Here is a 26,598-nt window from a genome sequence, read left to right on the forward strand (position 1 = left end):
AAATACCCACTTTCATAGAAGCAAATAACTAACCATAGCGCTCGTATCGAAATGTAACCAACAATCTCCCTCTAAGTGGCCTCGTTTCGAAGTTCCGTCTGTATGATATGAAGTTGAAAGACAATTTGAAACGAGGCACATTGTTCTTAACCAGCTTCAGGGCACAGCATTGTTTTGGGACCCATGGAAAGGTGATTTAGATTTGCAATGAGTCGAGCGGCAACATTTTTTTAAAGCGTAACTCGAAAGTGTCACGCATTGCGACCGAGCGCAAGCATCTTGATCCAATAACTCGCCCATACTCGCCCCATATAATATATTGTAGCCTCTATGTGATATAGCTATTCTCATTAAGCGATGCTTTCGAGATACGGGGCCCTGCAGGTCTGTCTATGGGCCATTAGCGTGCAGGACTATTCCCGACCGCTTTTTAAAGCTTAAAAGCGATATTCAAAGGGACCCTACGTGCTGAATTCTTTCTTCTTTATTGTCAGCACAGAGATCGATTTATTTGACAAGAATATATATATATATATATATATATATATATATATATATATATATATATATATATATATATATATATATATATATATATATATATATGGTCATACTTGTTGCTATACAGAAAAGCAAAAATTATGATCAAATGATATCACGAAATCGGAATAAAAGTTGTGAATAAATTATTGAAGAAGAATGAGACAGCCTGCAAGGTGAACATAAACTGGATTGACTACCCCCCCTCCCCCGCCCGCTAAAGGGCCCTGAAAATTTTTGGTATTTTAGATGGTGAATGGTGCCATTTGGTATGGTTTAGAACTACATATGTACGATTCAACTAGTGAATATGTGTTACTGGCAATCAACATTATGGTAACGTTATGGGTGTTTTTAACTCCATGCAAAATGATGTCCCAGATGACAGAAAACATTATAGTAATTTGTAGAAATATTTGAAGACCGTTTCTACAAAATTTTATTATAATGTTATTTGTGGAGTTTTATCAGCGTTTTTATAACATTCTAGAAAAACTTAATATAATGTTTTGAATTTTTTTTTCATAAATAACCAAAACACGTCTTATGCTGTATGAACTACGTACAGTTAGGCTACGGGTTAATTCCAAAATGGGCTTGGGGTTAGTCGGCGACTAGAGCGTTGCGAATTGTAGCTAGAATATTCGGACTATCGGTACCGAAATAACCAGCATGTGATGAAAGCTTAAATAAACTATTATAATGAATACCCCGCCGTCATCCTGGTGTTCTGTTGTTCATTACTTCCGGAAAAAATAGACATCAATACCATAACTCATTTTATCAAATTATGAAAAAAAGGTGTTTTAAGGTAAAAGTGATAGTTGTTTTGTGTCTGTAGTGAACAAGTGAATTTTCGTACTTTGTTTTTTCAGAAATACATTCCAATAAACTTCCTGGCAAGTTCAGCTAACACAAGAATGAATAACCCTTGCTGTAAAAGTTATGGTGTAAAGTCAACGATGTTGACAGTTCACGGTACCCTGTTATGGATAGAGATAGCTACAGCAGTTAAAGGTGACCGTGAGTTCGTGTGTGTGTGAATGTGTGTGTGACTAAAACATTTGAAACCCTTAGCACCTAAAAGTTAAATAAATATATCTACATTTATTAGGCGTCAAACGCCTCAAAGCGTGTAATATGTTAAGGAGCTAAACGCCTCGAAAAAATGAGACAAAACAGGCGCTTAGAAATGTGTTTAGGAGCTAAACTGTTTTTACAGTGTACATGTACATGCATACATTTAACTCTGTGGTGCAAAGTGCATGATAAGGTCAGAAGTTATTGATGCATGTGAGTTGTTCAAAGATATGTGGGATTTTGAACAGATATATCAAGGAGACAAAATTTGTACTTTTTGAAAAAATGAAGTTATTAAAAATATCAAGAAAAAAGATTTTCTGGTCCCAGCTGTGCCGTTCTCTCCGAAATGCGACTGTTGTGAGCGAGTGCCATCTGACACTGTCGAGAAGTATGTTTTTTTAGAAACTGAACGGTTCTCTACACCTCAATCCGCCACCTATCTATTTCAAAACGGGGCGGAGGGGGTGTGTGTCTCTGTTCACATATGGTTTCCATTACGCTTATCAAGAGCCTGAGACGGAAAACGGTGCCATTGTAGATAAAAAGGAAAATTAATATATTTAACACATAAATCATATAAAATGCAACTGTAAACCCTGACGAAGTCGGTCTTTCATGTTTACACGGAAAAGCACTTAGTCCACAAAAACCACTCGCTGTCCCATCTATTAACACCTGGCCTGTAGTGCCTGTGGCCTGTGGTGCCGTTTCCACCATTTTCTGACCTGTCCTGCCGTTTCTCCAAAAGCGAGGTACTATTTATGGAAGGGGAATTCCCAAATGACGTCATCATAGCGCATGCGCATTATAAGAAAACATTAAAGTCTGGTTTAGTTGCTAGTGGAGATCCTCAAAGGACTGCAGAGAGTTATCTTTAACCATCTCATGGTGAGTTAAACATGGTTTATTTTTAAATTTTATAACATATGAAATAAGCTACGATGTAGAGCAAAGTTTGTCCAAACGTTTACATACCGTAACCACATTTGCACTAGACTGCTGACATCAACTACACGTATTGTATTTTTAAAAATTCTTCCCTCTTCAATCTTTTTCTAAGCGACCTACCTAATATTTTTGATGTTTATAAAGAAAATGGCCCTGCCTATTTAAATAACAAACCTGTAAGCTGCCTCATGTACGCTGACGACCTGGTCCTCATCTCAACACTCCCTAAACCTACGTACCTGTACTCCACAATTACTGCGCCAAATGGAAACTTATCATCAATATATAACAAAAACCAAAATCATGATATTTAATAAGGCTGGCCACCTCTTGAAAACCAACCAATTTAAGTTTGGCACAAATCCGGTAGAACTTACCTCCAAATATTGTTACCTCGGTCTGACCTTCACTCCATCTGGCAAATTCACCAAGGCTATGGAGTATCTTAAAAATAAAGCACTCAAAGCATTTTTCAAATTAAGAAATCAGCTATTTTCAGCGCCCACTAAAATTGCCTAAAAGTTATTCAAATCACTCCTACTTCCAGTCCTTAGCTATGGGTGCGAAACTTGGGCCCCTTACTTACTACGTAATTTAATATGACCATTGAAAAAATTTTTAATATATGCGAAAAGCCCCCTGCTGAACTCGTCCACCTAAAAACCTGTAAAACAATATCTAGTAGATGGTCAATCTACTTTAGTCACTGATGCTCTGTCCTCTTCTGCATGGTGTGTTTACATGGTCCTCTGGTATAAAAACTGTTCTTAACATGAACAACCTGGGAAAGATATGGACAAATCCAGTTTCAATACCTGCTAAGATAGCTCAGGCCCTGACCAAAAAGTCTCTGCACTCTGTATATCAGGACCAGTGGGCTATATTGATGAGCAGAATGGGTAGTGATAATAAACTAAGAACCTATGTTAAATTTAAGAAGGAATTTATGTGTGAAAATTACACCCACATGGCCCCAGAAAATATCACAGCTAACTTCTGCAAATACTGTGTGAGTGCCCACAATATCTCTATTGAATGGGGCAGGTACTGCAAGCCAAAAATCCCTGCAGAGTTGAGATTTTGTAAACTTTGTGATTCAAATAAAGTAGAAGATGACTTCCACCTCCTGCTAGAGTGCAAACCATATGATTCAATATGTGATCCCTTCAGAGGGCAGCTGTCAGAGTTCCTACCCCTAGGCGACCTCAGCAGTAATGAACTGTTTAATTTTCTTATGGGTGCTCAGGACATAGATATTCTTAGAATGGTTGTGTTTTGTAAATAGATGCTTCCAACAAAGAGAACAGGCCCTGCATTTCCAGTGTATTTTATTCAAATTCATCACCTATAGGTTATCATTATACATTTCATATATATATCTTTTTTTATAAACTAACTTATTGGTATTGTTCTACATGTAAACATTGAAGTCATATATATTTATTCATTTACTTGTTTGTACTTTTATAGTTAGATGTAATGTCTTTGATTGTACCTTATTTGTGAAGGTGTATCAATGAAGAATCCCAGGACATGTATCTAGTAAATGTCCATTTATAGTGGCCTTGGTAACAGTTACAAGAGGGTGCAAATCAGAAGTGTTCAACCACTAACCCCTTATTAGGTGATAGGCACGTGTGGCTGTGTTTGATCCCCTGCTGGGAAGGAGTAGGGACCTCTTTCGTCTGATAGTTATCACACTTAAATGTCTTCTAGCTTGCGGCTAAGTGTCGTTTGCACTGTCTTCAAGAATTATATATCATTATTTTTATTGTTGACATTGCTGTTGTTTTTCTTTACAGCACAATCTTTACTCCTTGCAGACACCTGTTTTAAAATTGACATTCTACTGGCACCTGAACTCGCTGTGTCATCTATTATCCACTGCTCTGTGATGCTGTTTTGATTCTCGTGACCTGTGGTGCCGTTTCCACCATTTTATGTCCTGTCCTGTCCTTTCTCCTAAGCAAGTCGGTGTTATATGTGATAAACGGGTACAATCTCTGTCCAGGAAGTAACAGGACAGAGATTGTGAGAAAATGCTAAACACATGTGACAAAGAAAGAGATATGATCCAATCGACTTGTAGGTATATGGAGCAAGTGTTTATGTTACTGTGATCTCCAAGCTGCAGCACCAGAAGTAAACATAAAGTTTAGCAATCGCTGACAGAAATATTACAGGATCTACTGTCGGAATGGAAGCCATGTTAGGGCAGTCTAGACGAGGTGTAAATCCAAGATCAGGACAGGTGACAGTACAGACACAACCTCCATTAGCTGAACAGGAAACAAATACAACATCAGCTACACATCCTCATGTTTTCTTAGAGAAGGCAGAATGTGTGCATTCCTTCAGTGCTGTAAAACAGACAGATGAGAGAAGAATTGGCATATATGGGTTCACTGTAGATAAGGAACACCTGTTTGTTGTGGATAATGAACACAACAGAATAAAAGTATTCACACATAAAGGGCAGTTTAAGTTTGACATTGAAGTAAAAATTCCATATGATGTGGCTGTGTCACAGACTGGTCACCTGTATATAACGTCAAGGGGTGACAGATGTGTCCAAGTGTTCTCCACCAGAGGTCAGCAGGTGACAACCATGGGTCAGGGTTTACTGGAGGATCCACGGGGTATTACACTGAACAGACAAGGTCATGTGATGGTTTGTGACATGAGAAAGAAGTCCATCTTCATATTCCATGCAGACAGTGGACAGCTCCTGAACACTATTTCCCTCAGTATGTGTGAGGAACCAGAGTATATCACAGTAAACAGTTTGAATGATAACATTGTGATACAAGACTGGTTGGGACAATGTGTACTTGTGCTGTCACCTACTGGTGATCATCTGTACCAGTGTTTCACAAGAGAAGGCAGTGCTGATGATGAGCCGAGATTACCACATGGAGTGTGCACAGACAGCTATGGTCACATCTTCTATGCCGACATGGATAACCACAGTATAGTGGCACTGAGTCCAAAGGGACAGTTTATCAGATACATTGTCACTAAGGATGATGGGTTGAAGAATCCCAATTCAGTAGAAATCAGCCCTGCTGGCCAAATGGTGGTGGGAGAAAGAAATGGTACTGTGAAGAAATTCAAGTACGTTCAACAGAAAGGAGGTGAGAAAAATGTTTCAATTGTGGACTGATATTATTATTATTATTATTATTATTATTATTATTAAATATTTTGTAATTTTACCAGTTTTTCTACCCTCTACCAGGGCGACAGATAGATTTTTTACAGATGTTCACAGATATGTGTCTAGATCTAAAGCTATATAGATAGACGGTCATTTTGGTCTGTAGAGGGTACAGTTTTTCAATGGTTTTAACCATAAATATATTTCAGTTTTAAGTTTTCTATTTCAGTTTTAACATTTTAAGCATGAAATCATTTTCCACACAGCTAGGTGTTAGTAAAACTGTATGTAGAGAGAAACTTGTATAGTGAATACGGTAATTCTTCAATCTTTACGATGGGGAAAATAATTGTCTTGCCGGAAAATTCATTTCCTTCGATTAGCATTTTACGTGTAACGGTGCATTTTAGATGGTATGCCACTGATAACTGCCATGTTAAACTATCAAAACTATTTCCAAAAGGGACACAAATATAATTATACAGGGAAGGAACCAGGATTATTTAAAGGGGAGGGGGGGGAGGTTGGACTTTTCAGGAATGACAAGCCTCGGATGCAAAGCCAACCCTCGGCCCCTTGGAATGTTTTGGAGGGCAAACAGTGCCACTGGGAACAGATAAGAACTATAAATTAGCTAGTCAAAATTCTAATTCCAGGAGGGGAATATCAGTGTTATTTTTTTTTCAGAAACCGAAGGGGGAGGGGGGTGTCAGGACCGCCCTGTGAACGCCCGTAGTGCATTATTTATTGAACATAACATTTTACTCATTCTCATAGCAACGCTTATTTTACTCTCCCCTTGTGGTTTTTTTATAGGCATGCCTTTATATCTGGTATATTTCATTTTAAATATCCAGTCTGTATTTGAAACAATATTGTGACATTTATTTGGGTTTTGTATCAAAATTATGACTTAAAATGCAGCTTTAATGTTTCAGATCAGTTTTCAGAGGAAATCAATAGACAAGACCCACTACTGCAAGAAGCCTATCAACGAGCATGTAAGGATGGCTTTGAAAGAGTGAAAAGGGCAAGGGTGATGCTGCTAGGCCATTACGGTGCAGGTAAAACACGCCTGAGAAAGCGGCTACTCGGACAAGAATATGATGAAGAGAATGATCCAATCACTAATGGTATAGAAACTGACTACGTTCTTGTAAAGGAGGGTTGGAATTCAGATGAAGCTGGTAAGAATAACTGTAGCAATTCAGACAGAAAAAAATGTTTCAATATCAAAATTCATTTTTCACCTAAATCTTAATTTTAATGGACAATTTAAGGACACTTCTTTTAATAACTCCTTGTTTATCATTTATTTGAAGTAATCTTAATATTCAGCATATATTTTCTACTTGTTCATCATTTCATGTGCCTTTGTATATAAATATGTATTTCATGACAAATAATAAAATGTTTAAATCTGTAGAGTGTCATGGGCCAGCAATATCACATTTGCTTGCTGTTAACACAAGAAAGATACACGGGGAAATCCGGGCAAGTCATGCAGGTACGGTAGTATGTGTACAATTATCTACTAGAACTAGAACATGTATTGGTAATAGTGCCTTGATGATTAACTGCAGAAACATTTTGCTAATTTGAAACAAGAAATAGTAAATCAAAAAAGAATATATATATATATATATATACAATGTAAGATAATATTAAAAATACGATGAAATGCATATATTCTTGGAATCCTTTTAATGAACATTGAATTAATTTGAATTTTTGAATGAATTACTGTAGAGCTAAAAGGTGGTCAAGTTGTGGAGGCAACTAATGCACCAACATCAGAGAAAGTGGAGAAATGTAAGTACTCTGAGATGTAGTGGTAAATAACTTGCAGGAACATGAGTTAGCTGAAGTCAGAAGCTCCTATACCGTCCTAAAATGTCATCCTGAAGTACTCTGTAGAAGAACCTCAATTGTGATGGTCTCTTTGTGTGTCAGGATGCCTTTTTAGAAATAATCCTTAGTCTGTTTCCATTTTATTTATTTATTTATTTATTTATTTATTTATTTATTAAGTTTTATATATATAAAGTTTTATATATATTTTTGTTGGTTAGATAACTATCACACAATAACCCACTTTTGGTGGGAACGGTAGTGATGGATCAAAATGCATACTGATTGTAACAAAAAACACTGAATCAGTAATTTACCAACATCACCTTATCTTGTTATATCAATGTTGTACATACATTACTATTTTACTTTTTCTCTTGACAAGCTTCATCAAAACCTCCAGAAAAGCAGTCTGGTGTTATTCAAGAGGAAATTATAACAGGTATATGAAATAATGAGTGTTCGCTAATCAAACATTTTACAAAAACCAAAAAAAGAAATCCATGCATATACATTAAAAATGCAGCATATGAGAATTATGACATAGTGTAAGGATAAGAAGTTGCATAGTTATCTGAGATATTTATCTTATAGGTTTTGGTGGATTATGCATAAAGATGCACACTTCACAAGAATGAACGGAAGAGACCCAAAAGTGGTGCTTAATTTGCAATGTTTATGATTTCTTTAAGATGTTTCTCTCTTTTTATGGCAAGTTGCTCCAAAGCTTGAAGATGAGATAACTTCATCGACAGAAAGACACATTTTAGTATCACAAGAGAAGGAAAGGGGTACTACAGTAGAGTTTTTTCACATCTTAGACTTCAGATTGATCTATCCCTGAGGGGAGTCTCACTAGATTACTGTCAGCTTAGCAGGCTTAAGCATCTGTCCCGCCTACTAAACGCTATAAGGGGGTAATTAACTATGGTCCATGCTCAGCTGACTGCAATTTAGCGTGAACCCCCAGGGAATTTAGTTGATCTAAATTTCAATCTCTGGGAGATCTAAATCTCTGGGAATGCACCCTTAGAAATGTGTTGCAATTGTCTTTGTCCATAATTAACTGCCATCAACATGCAATGACAGATCAGGCTCCTAAGTTGTTCAAGTAATACATAATATAAATTAGAACATTGGCAGCACATCAACATGTAAAACCTTGTAGTTCATACAACTATATGATTAAATTTTTTTGTATCCATTTCAATACTGAAATATGTAAACTGTGTACATTTATATTTTTAGAACATCAGCCCAGCCCTAGTAGTTCCAAAGAGGCTTTGTCCCATTTAAAAACAGAGGAGAGTATGGAGCTCCCGCCTGATGTCTTAACACATTTGACAGAAAGCTCGTACGACATTGAAAATCCACCACCTCGTCTAGCAGTCTGGGATTTTGGAGGGCAAAGTGTGTATTACAACACCCACCACACATTCCTTTCTTCCAGAGCTATTTACATTCTTGCCATTGATATGAGCCTTGCTTTAACAGACAGGCTTGATGACCAGTGGCATGGTGCTGAACACTTCTCAGGAACTATTCTTGGTAAGGCATCCACCAGCTCACAATTGTTAATCATTTAGTTTATAATTTACAATCAGTTGTACTCAGTGTTTAAATGGAAAGGGTTCATAAAACTAGTTTACTGCTGATTGTTTTGTTATATACCAGCTAGCAGGTTGGACAAGTGTTATGGCGGAAAGGGTTCATAAAATCATATGAAATATCAATTGTAGTTAAAAAGAGTCGACAATAATGATCTGAAATAGAATCATTTCCAGGGCTTGCTTGGGAATAAAGGGCTATGACTAATATATATATATATATATATATATATATATATATATATATATATATATATATATATATATATATATATATATTCTTAGAATACTCATAATTCATCAATTTAATCAGACAGCTTTCTATACTCAAGCAGATCAAACAGCAAAAAATGATAGTAAAGGACTTTTTGAAATTTGTCTGATATATTTCCAGACTTCACTGATTATTGGATAGACGCAATCCATACTTATGCACTACAGCAAGACATGAGTGAAGATGGGGTTCTTTCCCCCCGAATAATCATCGCTTGCACGCATAAAGACAAATACCTGGAAAATGTTCCCAAAGAAAGGGTAGGTATAAGTACTGATGAAAATTGAATGAAAATTGAGTTTGCACTGTTTTAATAAATCAGCTATAACATATTACCTAATGAAATGTGATTAAAGCTTGCAATTTTTAAAAGTATATGTTTCTCCTATTCTTTAACAGCATGAAGAAGAAATAAATGCGTACTTTGGGAAATTGCGGCAGCATATACAACAGAAGAGAAGTGGTGTGCATGTTGATCCTCGTTTCTTTGCAATTGACAACACACGTCAAGATGAAGATCCTGAAATATCTGATCTCCGTCGATATGTTATGAAAATTGCTGAAAGCCAAAAATCTTGGGGAGAGAAGAATCCAATAAGATGGATTAGATTAGAAGAAGAGCTTCAGCTACGACGACCACCTGAGAAACGAGGAAAAAAGTGGATAAGGTATGAGGAGCTGCAAAATTTAGCTCTTAAAGTTGGAATGCAGGATGCCATTGAGCTGAAGTCATTCCTCCAGTTCCATCATGACATTGGAGATCTTATGCACTTTCAGTCTGATGATCTCTCAGACACTGTCATTTTGAATCCAACATGGCTGATAGACGCATTCAGGTCTATTATAGCAGTTGATAAACACCATGTCAAAGCCAAAGGGACTCCATATTGGTCCGCATTAAAGAGGGGCATCTTAGATGAAAGACTTTTGGATGAGCTATGGGGAGTTGACAGCGAGTTGAAGCCCATTGTAATTGGTGTTATGGTACAATTCAATATACTGTTGGAACAGGACGTCAAGCCAGGTACAACAGAAAAGCCTACTTCTCGACAGTTCTATGTGCCCAGCTTACTCCAGATATGCAAGAATCCAGAATCTGGGGTTGGCAGTGAAGGAACACTGTTTATACAAGGACAAGAGAACTTTATGCCACATTTGCTGTTTAATCGGCTTACATCAAAATTAGTCCAAAATGACACATCTCCAGCTAGGAAAGGATTAAGAAGAAGAGGTGACTTTTTCCTCATTAAAAATGAGCTGTACTATGATTATGCTGTATATGCAATCGATCCACGCAGAGGAGCACGTTGTGCTTTGAGAAAGTCAACAAAATCCTCTTGCATTGAACTGATTCCCTTATATCCCTCGGAGACAAAGTTTGACAGAACAATCCGAGGGGCATATGCTAAGTGGAAGAACCATGTTTTGATGCAAATTCAGCAAGTTAAGCAGACCGTCTGCCCACATTTGCAGCTCAAATGGTGTGTCAGGGACCCAAGAAAGCCAAAGGTCAGAGAGGAGCTGATGGTAATAGATCCGAAGGAGACTGATCTGACAGCATGTGGGTTGCCAGAGGATTCAGTGTACAGACTGTGGTTTATGCCAGACTCAAGTGAGATGGTAAGTCATGTAATTATGTAATGGGAGTGCACCTCAGTGATAACTTGTACTGTGTACATGAATATTACATGTATCTTTGTGAAATGCATTTGTTTTGTAAATAAATGAATACTCTAAGTATCTGCTCACTGGGTTTCTTTTATTCAACAGGAGCATTATGTTACCCCACCTGCCAAGACATTATCAAGTGTAACTGGAGGTAAATTATCAAAGAACTTTACGCACTCATGAAATATAAATTTGAAAAAATCATTTTAAGTTATTGATTATCTGTATCAGTTCGATGTTGTTTGAAAATCCCTTGATACTTGGATTTTCCACGGTGTAATTATTTTTCTTCTTCTAGTTTGCACTATTTTTATGAACAGACACATTGTGTCTGTACATATAGCCCTCACCTGTCTCTGTCACCTCCGATGCCAATGCACATTTAGCCGCCACCTGCCCATTGTTGCCGCCAATGCTGATGCACTAACTCTGAGTGGAAAACCATGTAGACTTTTGTCTTTTAAACTTCAGAACTGATGGATATTAGTAAAATAAAGGTCCGGTTCCAAAATAGTCTTGATCGAATCATTCTTCCAAAATTGATGCATGTTTATTTCAGCATATGTTGAACTATATGCAATACAGCTAACACTTTTCAAGGAAGACTGATAAGCCTACTATGTAGCCAGATTTGGAAAAGCAGTCTGATTGGTTAATTTTTCTTTGATTTTTTTATTTATTTATTTTTTTTTTTTTTGAAACTCGAATTTTTCACACTTTAGCATTTCAAGGTGTGTCTTGGAACCTCCATATGCTTGAAGACCTTTGCTAGTCATATTTTCTTAATATGTATCTTACCTGCAGTAGATAAATAAAAATTGGTGGTGATTATGCTATTAAGCATCATGTAATATTGCATCAAAATCGAAGAAAACCTTTGTAAAAACCATGTTACTTTTGATTCTTAAACTTAAAAAAAGGAATACAGTTCTCAAATAATGCAGCCTGATTTTTTTTTTTTTTTTTTTTTTTTTTTGAAATTTTCATTTTTCACATTTTGGCATTTTCAGTGTGGGATTTAGAACCCCCACAGGCATGGAACCGAATGGTAACCAAATTTTCTAAATGTTTTTCATATTAGAAAATTAAAAATTGATGGCTATTATACCATTTATCATTATGTTATATTGCATCAAAATTGAAAAAAAAACTTTGTGTACTGCCACCACATATGTTATGAAAAGAAAATTGTCACTTGTTATTTTTTAACCTACAAGAATTATTCTTAGGATTGGCATACAGCTCAAATTAGAAAACCATCTCTGTTGGATTAATGAGACATTCCAGAATATTTGATTTATGAAGTCAAGGTAATTGACCATTTGGTTGAATGAAAGAATCAGCTTTTGTGTAATTTTACAATTAAATATACGGTATGATATTATGTTTTGGTTTCAGTTATTTTATATTGTGTATACCTCTTTAGTATCTATAAATTACTCCTCAGCAAATCTATTTCTTCGAAATCCAAGTGAAATATAATGAAAAGGTATAAAAAGGAATACTTAATTTATATCTTAATTTGCATATATTTTGCTTTTCAATGCAAAGATTTGCTTGCATCCAGCAAGGCGCTGTACCCAAATTGAAGTTTACGATAAAGTGTAAAAATGACCAGTCCTCACAAACTACTTAACTGGCTTGTTATATTTCTTTCCTAGGATGGGCTTAGGAGTGAAATGGAGTATAAGAAACTTAGACAGAATGGGATCCAATTTGCTGAGGCACTTAATATTGATATTGGAAGAATTTTAGATTACTGTAATCAAGATGCCATGGTACCAAATGATGAGATAACAGTGCTTGAAATTAATGCCAGAAAAAAAATCCACAAAGTGCCTGTACAAATACCATTGCAAGCAACCCTGAAAAACAACCAATTAGATATTTGAAACACGTCCTCAGACAATGCCAACGTTGGCGTCTGGCAGATGAAGTTAGCTACCAGGATGTAGAGGATGAGATTAGAGATTACAGAATCATAGAGTTGGAGGTATCTTGTGAAGAGCCATTGGCAAAAGGGATGGAAGATTCCTTACTTGTGTGAGAGGCTTTTTTATGCACTTTGGGTCAACAAGGACTAAGAATCTATGGTCTGTTACCATAGATATTGACATCAGATGAGTATATATATATATATATATATATATATATATATATATAGTGAATCGAAAGGAGGGTCACACTGGGAAGATGTTTCAATATGAAACATATGATATAATACACTCAGTTTTCACTGTCATAGTTAAATAATTTAATGTGTTTGTATATAGGTTCATTAATTATGTTGTTATTATTCAAGGTGGATGTTTTAATATGTAACATTATATTAAATTTGCAAGAGCATTGGATATATGTAAAAATATGCACTTTATGTAGTTATATTCCCTCAAAGATGTCAACAACACATAAATATGCAAAGAAGTTTCAGTATGTGATATGTAAGATATGAAATACTCGATTCTCATTCAGGGTAATGTAACCTCCCTTACGAAAATTTCCTATAGGATCCTATAGGATTCCTATAGGATCCTATAGGAAATCTTATTGGATCCTATAGGGCACATTTCCTATAGGATTTCCTATAGGATCCTATAGGAAATTGTTGTAAGTTAAAATCTTGAGAAAAATGCATATTTTATAAACATATATCATTCTAAACAATAGATATTTGATATAGGTCCATTTTATCAGTTGAATTGTCAATTATATATCACTATTAAAGCAAAAATGCTTTTTATTGTTTATAATGCACAATCTAATAGTCTTCTATAGGATTCTATAGAAATTCTTTAATTTTTTTTTTTTAAGAATTTTTGAAAAAAATTGATCATTTTAAAGTAATCTTTTATGGAGAAATATTTTATCATTAGGAATGTTTTTGTACCAAATCACTGAAGCTGATTTTTTTTTATTTATGTTCAGACCATTACAAAAATTCCTATAGGATCCTATAGGATCCTATAAGATTTCCTATAGGATTTCCTATAGGATCTTATAGGATTTCCTATAGGAACCTATAAGATTTCCTATAGGATCCTATAGGATTTCCTATAGGATCCTATAAGATTTCCTATAGGATCCTATAGGAAATCTTATAGGAATTTCTATAGGAACCTATAAGAAATCCAAGGCTAATTCATATAGGGAATTTTTATAAGGCCGAAATAATGAATCTGGTTTAAATATCAGTTTATGATTTTGGTTTTTAATTTATGTTCAGACCATTAAAAAAAATTCTATAGGATTCTATAGGATCCTATAGGAAATCTTATAGGAATTTCTATAGGAACCTATAGGAAATCCTATGCTAATATAATTCATATAGGGAATTTTTATAAGGCCAGGTTGAATGAAAAATAATGAATCTGGTTTAAATATCAGTATATGATTTTGATTTTTAATATATGTTCAGACCATTACAAAAATTCCTATTGGATCCTATAGGAAATCTTATAGGAATTCCTATAGGAAATCCTATGCCAATTCATATAGGGAATTTTTGTAAGGCCAGGTTGAATGAAAAATAATGAATCTGGTTTAAATATCAGTATATGATTTTGATTTTTAATTTATGTTCAGACCATCAAAATTTCCTATAGGATGCTATAGGAAATCTTATAGGAATTTCTCTAGGAACCTATATATAGGAAATCCTATGTTAATCCATATTAATTGTGAATTTTTATAAGGCCAGGTTGAATGAAAAATAATAAAACTGGTCTAAATATCAGTATATAATGTATTTTTACTTTTTGTGTGATCATATTCACTTCATATTTCATATTTATTGAAAGTCAACCTGATCTAATCAGACTGTACTTGACCTTGGCTGTTTTAAAAAGTGAAAGTGCAATCCTGCCTAATATATAAAATATAATGTAAAAGTAAGTGAACATTAAGGGTATAGTACTGTCCCTCATAAAGGATGGGGAACAAGGACAAATTAATGATTATAAAGATAAATTTTATGCTCATGCAATCACTTGTAAGATTTAACAGTCAACTCAGGCCCGTAGCCAGGGGGGTTTGGGGGGTTCGAAAGAACCGCCCCTTTTGCTGGAAAAAGATCCACTCTGGGTAAAATTTGATCTAGGTACATGAAGCTTTTATGGGAAAAGGTCCACTTTTTCAGAAAAAGAACCCCCCTTTTGAAATTGCTGGTTACGGGCCTGCAACTGATGTAAGCTAGAGAATGCCCTACTCCACCAACCATAACCATAGATTCAACAACTGTGAATTTCTTTTGTTAGCCTGGCACCTATTATTAGGTCACTACTCCTGTAGCTATTGTTACACTAGTAACAGTAACCGCCTATTAGGTGTTATCAGATGTGTGGTATCCTGTCTAAGTCTTTGTTTATATGAGACAAGCAGCAAATGAGTATACAGCTATCAAGCCAGTTTAAATTCAGGAGCATAGTGGATGGGTACAGAGTGTAGAAAATTCAGATTGAGGAAGGTATGTATTACAGTAATGCATTGGATCATTTGGGCATCTAATCAAATTGAAAATGAGATAATTGATCTTATTTGTAGTGTACCTTGTAAACATCATATCTATATTACATTAAACAAGTTATAATTTATAAAGTATAGCTTCCCTTTTAGCCAACAAAGAAATACTGTTTATTCTCTTTATTTCTTATAAAACTGTGATCAATTGCTCATCAAAATATTTCTATAAATGGAGTTGAATCTAAAAAAAATTACATTTCATTTAACTTTTGGTTTGTGATTTATTAAAAATTATCTATTAATGTTATCCACAACTGCCTCTAAGGAACCATCATGATATATAACTGAGAAAGACCTATGCTAATAAATAACATACAATTTACATGTTAGAGAGGCTGTCAGGGCAAATTTCATTACCTCACATGTTCTTCAGGATCATTTATTTGCCAAGTTTTCTTTTCCTTTAATTTCTTTTCAACCCTAAATGTGAGGTAAACACCATAGTTTGTTTAAAAATATTTTTTGCTTACCTATACATATTGGAAATGAAATGTGCATTGTGAAAATCTGACCATTTTGCTTACACGGAAGCTATAAATTTTAACTTGGGGGTTGCTTTTTTTTGTGGTTTGGAATGATGATTTAAGTCTAGCAAAGACTGGTCAGAATATAGGGAATTACTGTTTACCCTCGGAAATTAGTTTTCCATGAAATTTTGAGACTTTTTTGGCCCTGACAGCTTTGTAATGGCCCAATTGCATATTTAACCAGAGTAGAGTTTTCTCCACTGCTGATTTCTGCATTTTAAAATTCGTTTCTGATTGTTCCTGTGGGCTTGGTTCTATGAAATATGTTCAAGTTCTCAAAAAATTTTTTTTTACAAATTATCGAGCTTTAATACCTTGTCTTTGAAAAAAAAAAAAAAACAGTTAACCAATAAAGGCTATGAATTGCTCAAAATAAAATTGGTGCAATGATTATTATTGATCTCATTAGAAAATTTTTCCTTCATCATTTTGCATTTTTGTAGACATGTACAATTAATTGAAATTCACAATGTCTTTCTTTCAGAAAGCGTCTGCAAATGGTTCAACACAACTTAGACGGAGTTTAAGAAGACTATCACAGTAAAGTTGAACAATGTGCAAAAGACTTTTGTCTGAAATTCTTCAATTATGAAGTGACTAAAGCAGTATGCTGACAATGTACACAATCTGGCCAAGGGAGGTTTTAGCCACTCATTCTGGCAGGAGTTCGAATGCGCACAAGAAAAAGACAGTGACGCCACAGCTTGACAAGACATATTGGATCCTTGTGATAACTTATAGAACTGATAATTCAAGCGCAGGAGCAGCATCTTTAAATTTGCAAAAATCTATGAAACAATTCTTTAGTAAGCTGGTTGCATACCATACTGTGGAATATGTACATTTAAAATTTTTTATATATTGAATAAAGAATGTAAACATGATACTCTCTTTTGTTTTGAGGGACCAGTGCCTATAACCAATTTTGCCAAAGTTCCAACAATATATAAAAAGCTGTGAAAATATTCAAAGCAGTTAATATAAATTTCTATAGGTTCCTGTAAGATTTCCTATAGGATCCTATAAGATTTCCTATAGGATTTCCTATAGGATTTCCTATAGGATCCTATAAGATTTCCTATAAGATTTCCTATAGGATCCTATAAGATTTCCTATAGGATTTCCTATAAGATTTCCTATAGGATCCTATAAGATTTCCTATAGGATTTCCTATAGGAAATCTTATAGGATCCTATAGGAAATCCTATAGGATCCTATAGGAAAAAGGGACAATTTCCTATAGGATCCTATAGGAATTCCTATAGGATCCTATAGGAATTCCTATAGGAAATCTTATAGGATCCTATAGGATTTCCTATAGGATATCCTATAGGAAATCCTATAGGAAATTTTCGTAAGGGCTCTGTAAAGTTATATTTCTAAAACCATTGTTTATGTGTAAAAAGTTTAAATATGTACTTGATGTAAATATATTTACTCAAAGATGCCAATATATATATATATATATATATATATATATATATATATATATCAGTACATAGAAATTATCAAGCAAAATTCCATTCAAACTGCATTCAGCATAAAGTAATCGACTACTGACCAACTGACACAGCACTATCTACACCCCAGAGTCAAGCTTTCTGTAGACCTGGGCTCCGTATCTCGAAAGGTTCGCTATGTTGCGCACGTGAGCAAGTGTTTCGATTCCATGGCCCCGTATCTCGAAATAGAATCGGTTATGGAATTGAGACACTTGCGCACGCGCGCAACATAGCGAACGTTTCGAGATACGGAGCCCTGATCCACATTAAGGCTTCGTTCACATGCAATGTCTATTTTCTAAATTCTATTTTCTATTTGCGGCATGTCTTATGATCACGGTCTGTGCACTGAATATCCCGCCGCGTAATTACTGGCAGCGCGAGCCAGTTACTATAAGTTACTATAAGTATACTATTAGTTACAGCTGTTAGGAGCCATTCAGAATGGAAGATCCAAGTATCAACTGGTCCAAGCTCAAATATGTCGGGCCCTACATGAAAGGAAGACCGCATAATCCTGTAATGATCTCTCCGCCTTTTTCACGCCTCCCTACGCGCTTTCCCTGCAGGGACACAGTAATTAAATCTCTGCTCAATTCGATCAGTCGAGGGTCGGTGCGTGGGGAGGCGGGTGAGGGGTGGAGAGACCATTACAGGATGAAGTGGCCTTCTTTTTATGTAGGTCCGCCATATTTAGCCCATGGACCAGCTAGCAATCGGCTCTTCTCATTCTGAATGGCCCCCTAGAAATCTCAACCTAACTGGTGAATTGTATGTCCTACGGTACAATTTATTATGCCAACGAATAAAAGGGCATATATGCATAAGGTGAATGTTACGTTGTCTTGTACGTGCAATATGCACGGATACAGGTCTTAACTGGGGATGCAAGAATATTTTCTCATCCAGACAAAAATAAAATTTAAAAAAACGTTAGCTCTTTCCCAGTAATGCTTAGGGCACAATGGTGGTAAAAATCTTCGGTTTGCCTTGTTTTTGTGAGACTTAAAAGTCTAGTCTAGTGCGGAGTAGATGTTCAACTATTATGTCCAATTAAGTCACCAGGGCTTAAAAAGATACACAGTATTCCAGGCCCCAATTAACAACGTGCCAGAACATGCTGTCTTACAGGCAGGGCTTTATTACATGAATTCCCAGAAACCAATTTCTTGGGAAATATGTCTGCGGATATATCACTTATCATACATTACCACCATGTTAGTAAATTGAACCCTTAATTACGCCTTCTAACTCTGAAAAAAAAAAACAGTTCGCATGTCCATTTATTTCTCTTTTTTTTCGTATTTGATGATAGCACAGGCGCAATACAGTACCGCGTACAGCGCCAGCCTCAGACGCTATTTTACTTTTCATGTTGTGTATGCTAGTTTTTTTTTTTTTTTTTTTTTTTTTAAACCTGATCCTTCCCGAAATGCGGCATTGCATGTCCTCAAGGGTATTGTAAACCTTTATTATCATCCAGATGCCAAAAATGAGTTGTTGTTTTTTTCCTGTGCCTAATAACTCAATAATGCATTTATTTTTGTGCTGATTTAAAACAATAAAAATACCCTCGAAAATATAAAATATCGGCGTTTATATTTTTCGTTGCGATGTATAAGGTTGGGTGCTAAGCTAACGTAGAAATTTGAAAAACAGATTTTTTAAAAATTTTACTCCAAAATCGCAATTATGTCTTCCCCCGTAAGATGGCTTGTGCGTCAATGATACTTACGGGATAATAACTCTTCGTATGAGGTCCATATTTCACAATAAAAACATTGTGAACAACTCAGAAATATAATATATTCTGTATTCGACAAAAACAGCAGTTATAGCTATTATTCTGATATCTGAGCTTGTCTTCAGAATACGTGACCTCCATTAATGGCTATACTCTGTTATAATCTCTTAAGAGATTTTAACAAAAAACCAAACTTTTTAGAAAAAAACCAGGGACTAACTCTGAATGTAAAAATGGATTCATTAACCATTGGTAAGTATGGGAAAATTGTTGTTTACAGCAGGAAAATTCATTTTTTGGCCAAAACGAAGAGTTATTATCCCTTTAATTAAGTCACTGAACGCTAAAGATTTATCTGCATTACAAAAGAATGTATGTAGGTCAATAAATAAAGGTTAACAATATCCTTCATCATTGGTTCGTAGACGTCATTTGTTTTGAGGGTCCTTCACTGTTATGAACGCCAGCTGTGCTGTTTGCGTTTAATATGAAGCACAAGTAATAGCCTCAACGCGAAATCTGAAAAGGGAAACTATTTCAGGGGCGTAACCAGACCTTTAAAAATTGTACGCACAGATTTTTAAAATTCCCAGCAAAATGTAGACAGCATATGTACCACACATCGCAGCTTAATTTCCATTAATAATAAAATCATCATTTAGTCAGAAATATTCTCGCAATTAATATTCTTACTACCCAGAACGGTATATTTATTTAAAAGGAGGCTAGCTTCGCATATGTGGAACCCCTTCGAATAATCCTGGATCCACCTCTGAGTTGAACTAACATACGGTTTCATTCACCTTACATGCGGATGCATGGCTTCCAAAAACAACCAATTGTACGACACGACAGAGCTCTGATATATCTAAGTTTATTATTTGTTTGTAAAAATTGCCCATGTCACCCTGTTACTTTTGGAGAGGTAAGCTGGGTCAAGTCCGTGTCAAAATTCTTTGAAGCTTTGCAGGAAAAATTCTTCCTTTGTTTCTCTAGCTCCTTCTTAAACCTGGTGTCCAGATTTTATCTAGTGCCCCAAGGGTTGCGGGAGCTGCTCTTTGAAAATAACACTCAGGCAGATTTTTACCTGAGATAAATATCGCCAGCGAGAATGCGTACGATATTCTCAAGAAAGAGGGTACAGAAGAGTTGAGGGCCACTGAACCCTCCAATTAAGAGGTAAAGGAAGTTCCAGTTAGATGGACGATTAAGATAGGACTTGTTAAGGTTACAGGCATTGTTTACTTCAGTTTGCAAGACCGGGGGGGGGGGGGGGGTCAGAACAATTGTGCCTATACAATTGATACAGAGGATTTGTACATACAGGTGACTTTCATAAGCAGAGGATTTTCTTTTATATTCCGTGAAAAATACACTAAATTTATATAAAGTAATATCATGGTTGGCCAAAAAATTGTACGCACAGTGCATCCGTGCGTATTCCTAGTTACGCCCATGTATTTTGTACAAAAACCAGCAAAGGTATTTTTTCCGGTTGAATGCGGTTAACAGAAACTAGTTTTGACGGCTTTGTTTGGCATTTTGCTTTACATATTTATTGTTATAATGAATATCTTTTTATTCAGGCGAGTAGAAAGAAAATAGGTTGGAGGTTAATCATTCAGGAAATATATAAGACGGGGTGGGGGAAGTCCATGTAGTCACCCGCTCACTGTGCTTATTATATGACTGGCGTGACTGAATAAAAGCAAGGGGGTACTCCCCTCTCCCCCCACCCCTTCGGGCTTCAGCTCATGAGAATAATAAGCAATCTTTTCATCCCCGTTGTCTACGTATTACAGCAACATTGTCTTCGTCTGCTGCTGTCACTTATGACCCCCTCACAAGCTGCGCTACATATGTACTTATATAAAGCAGAAACGTTTTATTTTTGTGACTAATAAGGAATAGCATTGCCTCGTGAACATGTTTGTCACCAAAAGATTCACTGATTGTAAACACCTTTAAGACATGAATAATAAAAGATAAGTATTAATCAAACTAAATTAGACAAAATACATGTAAAATACATAAAATTACACAGAGTATAGAAGAAACATAATTTGTAAGGCTTTTAAAATATAAGACACTATGCCTTGGAAAGCTGAGACGCTGAAAAATTGGATGTGGAGGTAATTATCGCCGTGCATGCATCACACCATTGGTTGTTCAGATTACAAGTGCGACTTATCACCACTTAGTAACAATGTATTGTGCTGTATAAAATTGACATCTTCTTTGTATACACTGTATGGTACAGACGTGGTGGACTATTGGATGATGTACATGTACCTGTCGGTTTCTACGTATACGGGAAAGTGTGAAATGAGAAATTTAGTTGAACAGAGGAGACTGAGTGATATTTAACAAAGTCCCGATGCTAGAATCTGGCATGGCGTAAAACGGGAGCATTTTAGCAACAAAGGGGTTACAGAGGCCGTCTTTTTCCAAAATAATGGAGATGTAGGATAAAAATAATACTAAGCATGGAGTAAAATGAAAGTTGTTTAACAACAGAGGGGTTTATACAGGCAAACTTTATCAAACTCCCAAAGCTGCGTTAAGGAATATGCCTAAAAATGGATTAGGTTGAATAGGACGGGCTGGCTGTGAACACAGTAACCGTATGAGGATGTCTATCTCAGGCAAGTAGCCACACAAATCGAAATATTGCTTAAAATGAAGTAAAATTCCACAATTTTGTGGCGCCAATTGATGCCCATCTGTGAAAATGCAAGTAACTTGTAACCGAATCATAATCATGACGTAGAAAAATAAATGATTCCTTCATATGTAATGCATTCAATGGAATTTCTCGCTCAGTCCAAGTGATAAAACGCTATCATGGCTAGTAACACATCCAGTCTAGAGGACTTATCTGTGTACATAAACAATCTCGTTAATGTACAGAACTCTTCTTTGAGAAATTCTACCAACTTTCCATTAGAGCTGCGTGTGGTCAACTGTAGTATTATGTTACTATCCATCATGGTGGGAATACCTGGAAGCATGTGCGTAATTCTAACAATAGCAAAGAAACGCCTATTCTGGACGCATGTTAACATACTGGTAGCCTGCACCTCATTAATGGACATTCTTCAATGTATCTTCGGGACACCACTTCACGTACATAGAAACCTCTGGAACCACAGAGCTCTGGACCCGAGAGACTGCCACGTGCTGTCGTTAGTTACCGTTTTCACGAATGTGACCAATGTCTGCCTGTTCGGTGCCATTTCTGTACTGCGTTTGATGCAGTTCGTTACAGAGCATCCCATACAGCGGAGGCAACTATTCAAATGGCTTACATTCAGCAGCATTGCCGTCAGCGCGGCTGTAGGGCTGGCATTGGCCATAGCTGCCACTTTCTATTCAAAAGCTCTTATTTATATATGTACCGACGACGACAGGCAGTATTTTCCCAACACGGAAGAGGTCGTTACCTACAAGTTATTCCTCCCCGTATTTGGCCTAAGCGCCCTCTTAATCCTAGGGTCTTACCTCGGTATATACTGCCACGTTAGGAAGTATTCGCGAGTGACACACTCTGCAGTGGAGACGCACGAAGGCCATGGGCAAGATCCCAATGAAATCATCTACCTGCAGGCGATTCTGCCAAGTGATGCTCAGGGCCAGAGTGGTGGAGGGCATCAGAGTAATGACCTCGAACAGCTGGGGGCACAGCCAACAGGATTTCAAGCTGTTCACCAGGGGGCGGACAAAACTATGCCGCTGGAGGAGCCGGTGTCTCAGAGAAGATTGCCCGATGCCCAGCAGGTGCCCGATGTCCAGCAGGTGCCCGATGTCCAACAGGTGCCCGTTGTCCAGCAGGTGCCCGATGTCCAGCAGGTGCCCGATGACCATCAGTTGCCCAGTGTCCAGCAAGTGCCCGATGTCCATCAGGTGCCGCAGCAGAGAAATGACATCTTGGTGGCTAAAACGTTCGCCTGGGTGTTGTTTGTCTGGTTAATCCTCTATCTCCCTCCAATCGTCATTGGCGCCTGGAAGTTCAAGCGCGGAGTCACTGCCCAGCTCATATACATCAGGTTAGTTCATGGCGCATCAATTATGTTAATCAAAATGGGCAAAATCCATCTGAAAAAAAAAGGTTTCACCTGTACGTTTTCATCTTATGAAATTGACAGATATGTTTTATGCCAGGGTTTCTTTATATTTTGTTATCGAATTTTTTTCTTTTTAAATCTTGCAGCTGAAAAAGATCATAAATTGAAAAAAAGATTTGAGAACCATAGCAGAAAAGATATGTACATTAACCTAGATGTGGTTCCAGTTTAGAAATGATAAAAAGCTAAACATAAGATCTCTTAAGTAACCACACGTCTAAACCGTGTACTAGCAATGTTTTCATGGGGAAAATTGAGTTATCATCTTTCAGAAATCAATACCTTTATTTTTCTAGATCTTTCTTCCTCTCCCTCAACTGCATAGGTGCAGTATTGAACCCGTGGATTTACTGGTACAGCTCAAAAAAGTTTAGGAGGGCAACCAAACGCGCATGCGCCTGCAGCTTTGTATGATGGGTATTCTGGACATTTTGAGTAACGACCCAGTGCTGCCTTTAAATTGAAAAACTGTAGTATTGAGATCGCACATGTTTATAATATACATCTGCTATAGACATGTATATGGTCGCGCTTATCACTTGCAGATTTGTTTAATTGTCTATCATCACTAATAAACTCCTCTTAATTTACACTACTCGATCATTCCCGCAAGCGAGGAGTGCAACGTTTTACTTAATTACATGTTAAAGTGGTAACAATTCATCGTGTGAATTCCATATTTCACAATTATTACATTGTAACACAATTATTACATTGTAACAACTCTTAGAAATATCATTAGTTCTACTTTACCACTCAAATGGCGGTTATTGAAACCCTTGAAATTGTTCTGGAATTTGTTCTTGCCATCGGTCCATGTGACCTCCACAGGTGGCTATCCTCTGTAAAAATCTATAACAAAAAAAAAAAACTATTAAAAAAAGTCAGGAACTATCTTTCATGTCGGAATGAAATCATTTAACATTGGTAAGTATGGGAAATTGGTCGTTTAGCCCATGAAAATCCCTTTTCTTTTTCTTTGTGAACAGTTGCTATCCCTTTAAAAAGGTGACCAATCAAGAATCAATCATTGTGAATATGGGGAAGGAAATTCGTCAAAAGGAAGAGCTTTATATAATAGTATTATTATTTCTATTAATCCATTATTGATGCTAGCACATTTGGTACAATGGCTATGATTTAACAATGTAAAATACATGATATATTGATGAATGCACAGTAGTGAGATGGACAGAATATATCATTTCTATACACACAGATGTGTATGATCAGCGGCGCTCTTTCTTGTATGATATATGTGCACCTTTTGCTACACGTACATGTATTAAATAATACAGATGCCAAAAGATAACGCACAGTCACGTTACCTTAAAAGGAAAAGGGGGACCGCGGAAGCTTACAGTAGGAAGGGACCCTCCCCCCCCCCCTCCCCCCCCCCCCCCCCCCCCCCACACACACACACATTCATATATACACATTAGGATCTGTCATAGATGATAATAATAATTACACATTATAACAAGTAATCCTGATGGAAATAAATCTGTGTAGTCGTAGGATTTGATCGAAAGCTCTGTCAGGTAAAGGTCTATTTTTTAGTGTAGAAATTGAAAAGTTTAATACTTGAATCATTATAACAAGTAAGACTTTCTACGTGATATTATGGATTAGTTTATACCTTTACGTTGTTATCATAATTATAACATTCGGGAAACATGTATATGGGTATAGGGTGGGTATACCAGGCCCGTAGCCAGGGGGGTTCGGGGGGTTCGAAAGAACCACCCTTTTTGCTGGGAAAAGGTCCACTCTGGGTAATATTTGACCTAGGTACATGAAGTTTTTATGGAAAAAGGTCCACTTTTTCAGAAAAAGAACCCCCCTTTTGAAATTGCTGGCTATGGGCCTGGTATACCGTGACTTAAGATTCACGGTTACCAGATAAATATGTAATGAAACATGACCGTGTATTGTTCATAGCATTAATCCATCTAAAATATCTGCTCTGTGATCTTCCAGATAATGTAAGGTGGTTTGGAGGTAAAAATATCAAATGTTATTTGAATGTTTTCTCGATAATCGGAGCAAACATCAAGACAATGTGTAATGGTTTATGGTGGTGAAAAGCGCTGAAAACTATTGCTAGCCCTGTGACACAAAATGGGGTGATCTCCACGCCAGTTAGTCGTTGAATATTTAACGAGGAAGTTCCAGAATTTGGTTTTTATATATTCGTGATTTTAGTTCTCCTACATGGCTAAAAAAACCACACATCACTTTCCAACCTCAATAAATTAAAAGCTCATCGCGATTTCCCGGTCATTTAACTACAGCAGTCCCTTCGATGCCTTGACGTCTAACAAGTTGATCACGAACTTATTATTAGGTAGGTGAGATCGAATAGCAGCTACTTGAAGCACACAAGTAGTGTTTACCCATGTTAGCTATTCCATGGCCATCATTATAGGTCTGATAGTAGGCACTGAGGAATTAACAAGGAGAAAATTACATATAAATATATATACCTTGCTAAATAAGCCATTAATCTTGGATAAACAGCAGCATGGCGAGCATAAGCAAGACGGCGATGTCGTGTATTATTTTTGGGGGATAACAGTCAATTGTTTGTTATACACAGAAAAAAAATCGATAATGATGAATAAACGTTTAAGCAAATGTCAACAGAAAACCATTTACGATATTCCTTGCAATAGAAAAATTAAAGCCACAAATACTCTGTTTAACGATAATTTGTAAACAGTGTAGGGTGGTAGCGGCAGCAGCTGTATCCATTATAGAAAAGACTGAAGATTCAATTAACAAATTATGCGAGCAGAGCAAATTCTTCCAATTTTGCTACAAAGATGCTTCAATTAACACAGGGCAACTGAATATAAACCTAAAAAAACTGAAATTGCATATATGTAAGTGCCTTCTTCTAGACAAGATTATAATTTTTCACTAAGATCAACAAGTGTAAGTCTGTCTGTGTGAGATCTCTCTCTCTCTCTCTTTCTCTCATTTGCACACACTCTTGTAGGCGTACCTAGTCTATCATCCCATTTCCATAGATTTTTAGATCGATCTATCCCTG

General features: G+C 36.4%; 2 protein-coding genes across 4 annotated transcripts; both read left to right on the forward strand.

The window, feature by feature from the left end:
- The first annotated feature begins 2,434 nt into the window (after positions 1-2,434).
- On the forward strand, positions 2,435-17,057 carry LOC106163476 (uncharacterized). Of its 3 annotated transcripts, none has more exons than XR_015331099.1 (12): positions 2,435-2,511; positions 4,374-5,705; positions 6,667-6,915; positions 7,155-7,235; positions 7,478-7,540; positions 7,965-8,021; positions 8,296-8,370; positions 8,828-9,127; positions 9,581-9,720; positions 9,860-11,080; positions 12,790-15,590; positions 16,658-17,057. XR_015331099.1 is itself a non-coding variant. In XM_086995768.1 (12 exons), the coding sequence occupies exons 2-12, from the start codon at positions 4,769-4,771 to the stop codon at positions 12,798-12,800; spliced, it is 3,183 nt and encodes a 1,060-aa protein (XP_086851894.1). In that variant the 5' UTR covers positions 2,435-2,511; positions 4,374-4,768; the 3' UTR covers positions 12,801-12,963. The 3 variants fall into 3 exon arrangements, 1 of the variants encoding a protein (XP_086851894.1); XM_086995768.1 differs by lacking the exon at positions 16,658-17,057 and adding an exon at positions 11,231-11,279 and having other exon boundaries at positions 12,790-12,963; XR_015331100.1 differs by lacking the exon at positions 8,296-8,370.
- Positions 17,058-19,977: 2,920 nt separating this feature from the next.
- LOC147759994 (uncharacterized) lies at positions 19,978-24,331 on the forward strand. Its single transcript, XM_086996406.1, has 2 exons — positions 19,978-23,465; positions 23,840-24,331. The coding sequence occupies exons 1-2, from the start codon at positions 22,264-22,266 to the stop codon at positions 23,955-23,957; spliced, it is 1,320 nt and encodes a 439-aa protein (XP_086852532.1). The 5' UTR covers positions 19,978-22,263; the 3' UTR covers positions 23,958-24,331.
- The last annotated feature ends 2,267 nt before the right edge of the window (positions 24,332-26,598 follow it).

Source organism: Lingula anatina, chromosome 9, assembly GCF_051362555.1.
Source record: "Lingula anatina isolate TDL-2025a chromosome 9, LinAna3.0, whole genome shotgun sequence".
NCBI lineage: Eukaryota > Metazoa > Brachiopoda > Lingulata > Lingulida > Lingulidae > Lingula > Lingula anatina.

Excerpts from the sequence above, each read along its gene's own strand:
- LOC106163476 (XM_086995768.1), top strand. The coding sequence starts at position 4,769 with ATGGAAGCCATGTTAGGGCAGTCTAGACGAGGTGTAAATCCAAGATCA. Across the intron at positions 9,128-9,580 it reads CTTCTCAGGAACTATTCTTG|ACTTCACTGATTATTGGATA; the intron begins GTAAGGCATCCA and ends ATATATTTCCAG. Across the intron at positions 11,081-11,230 it reads TGCCAGACTCAAGTGAGATG|GAGCATTATGTTACCCCACC; the intron begins GTAAGTCATGTA and ends TTTATTCAACAG.
- LOC147759994 (XM_086996406.1), top strand. The coding sequence starts at position 22,264 with ATGGCTAGTAACACATCCAGTCTAGAGGACTTATCTGTGTACATAAAC. Across the intron at positions 23,466-23,839 it reads GCCCAGCTCATATACATCAG|ATCTTTCTTCCTCTCCCTCA; the intron begins GTTAGTTCATGG and ends TTATTTTTCTAG.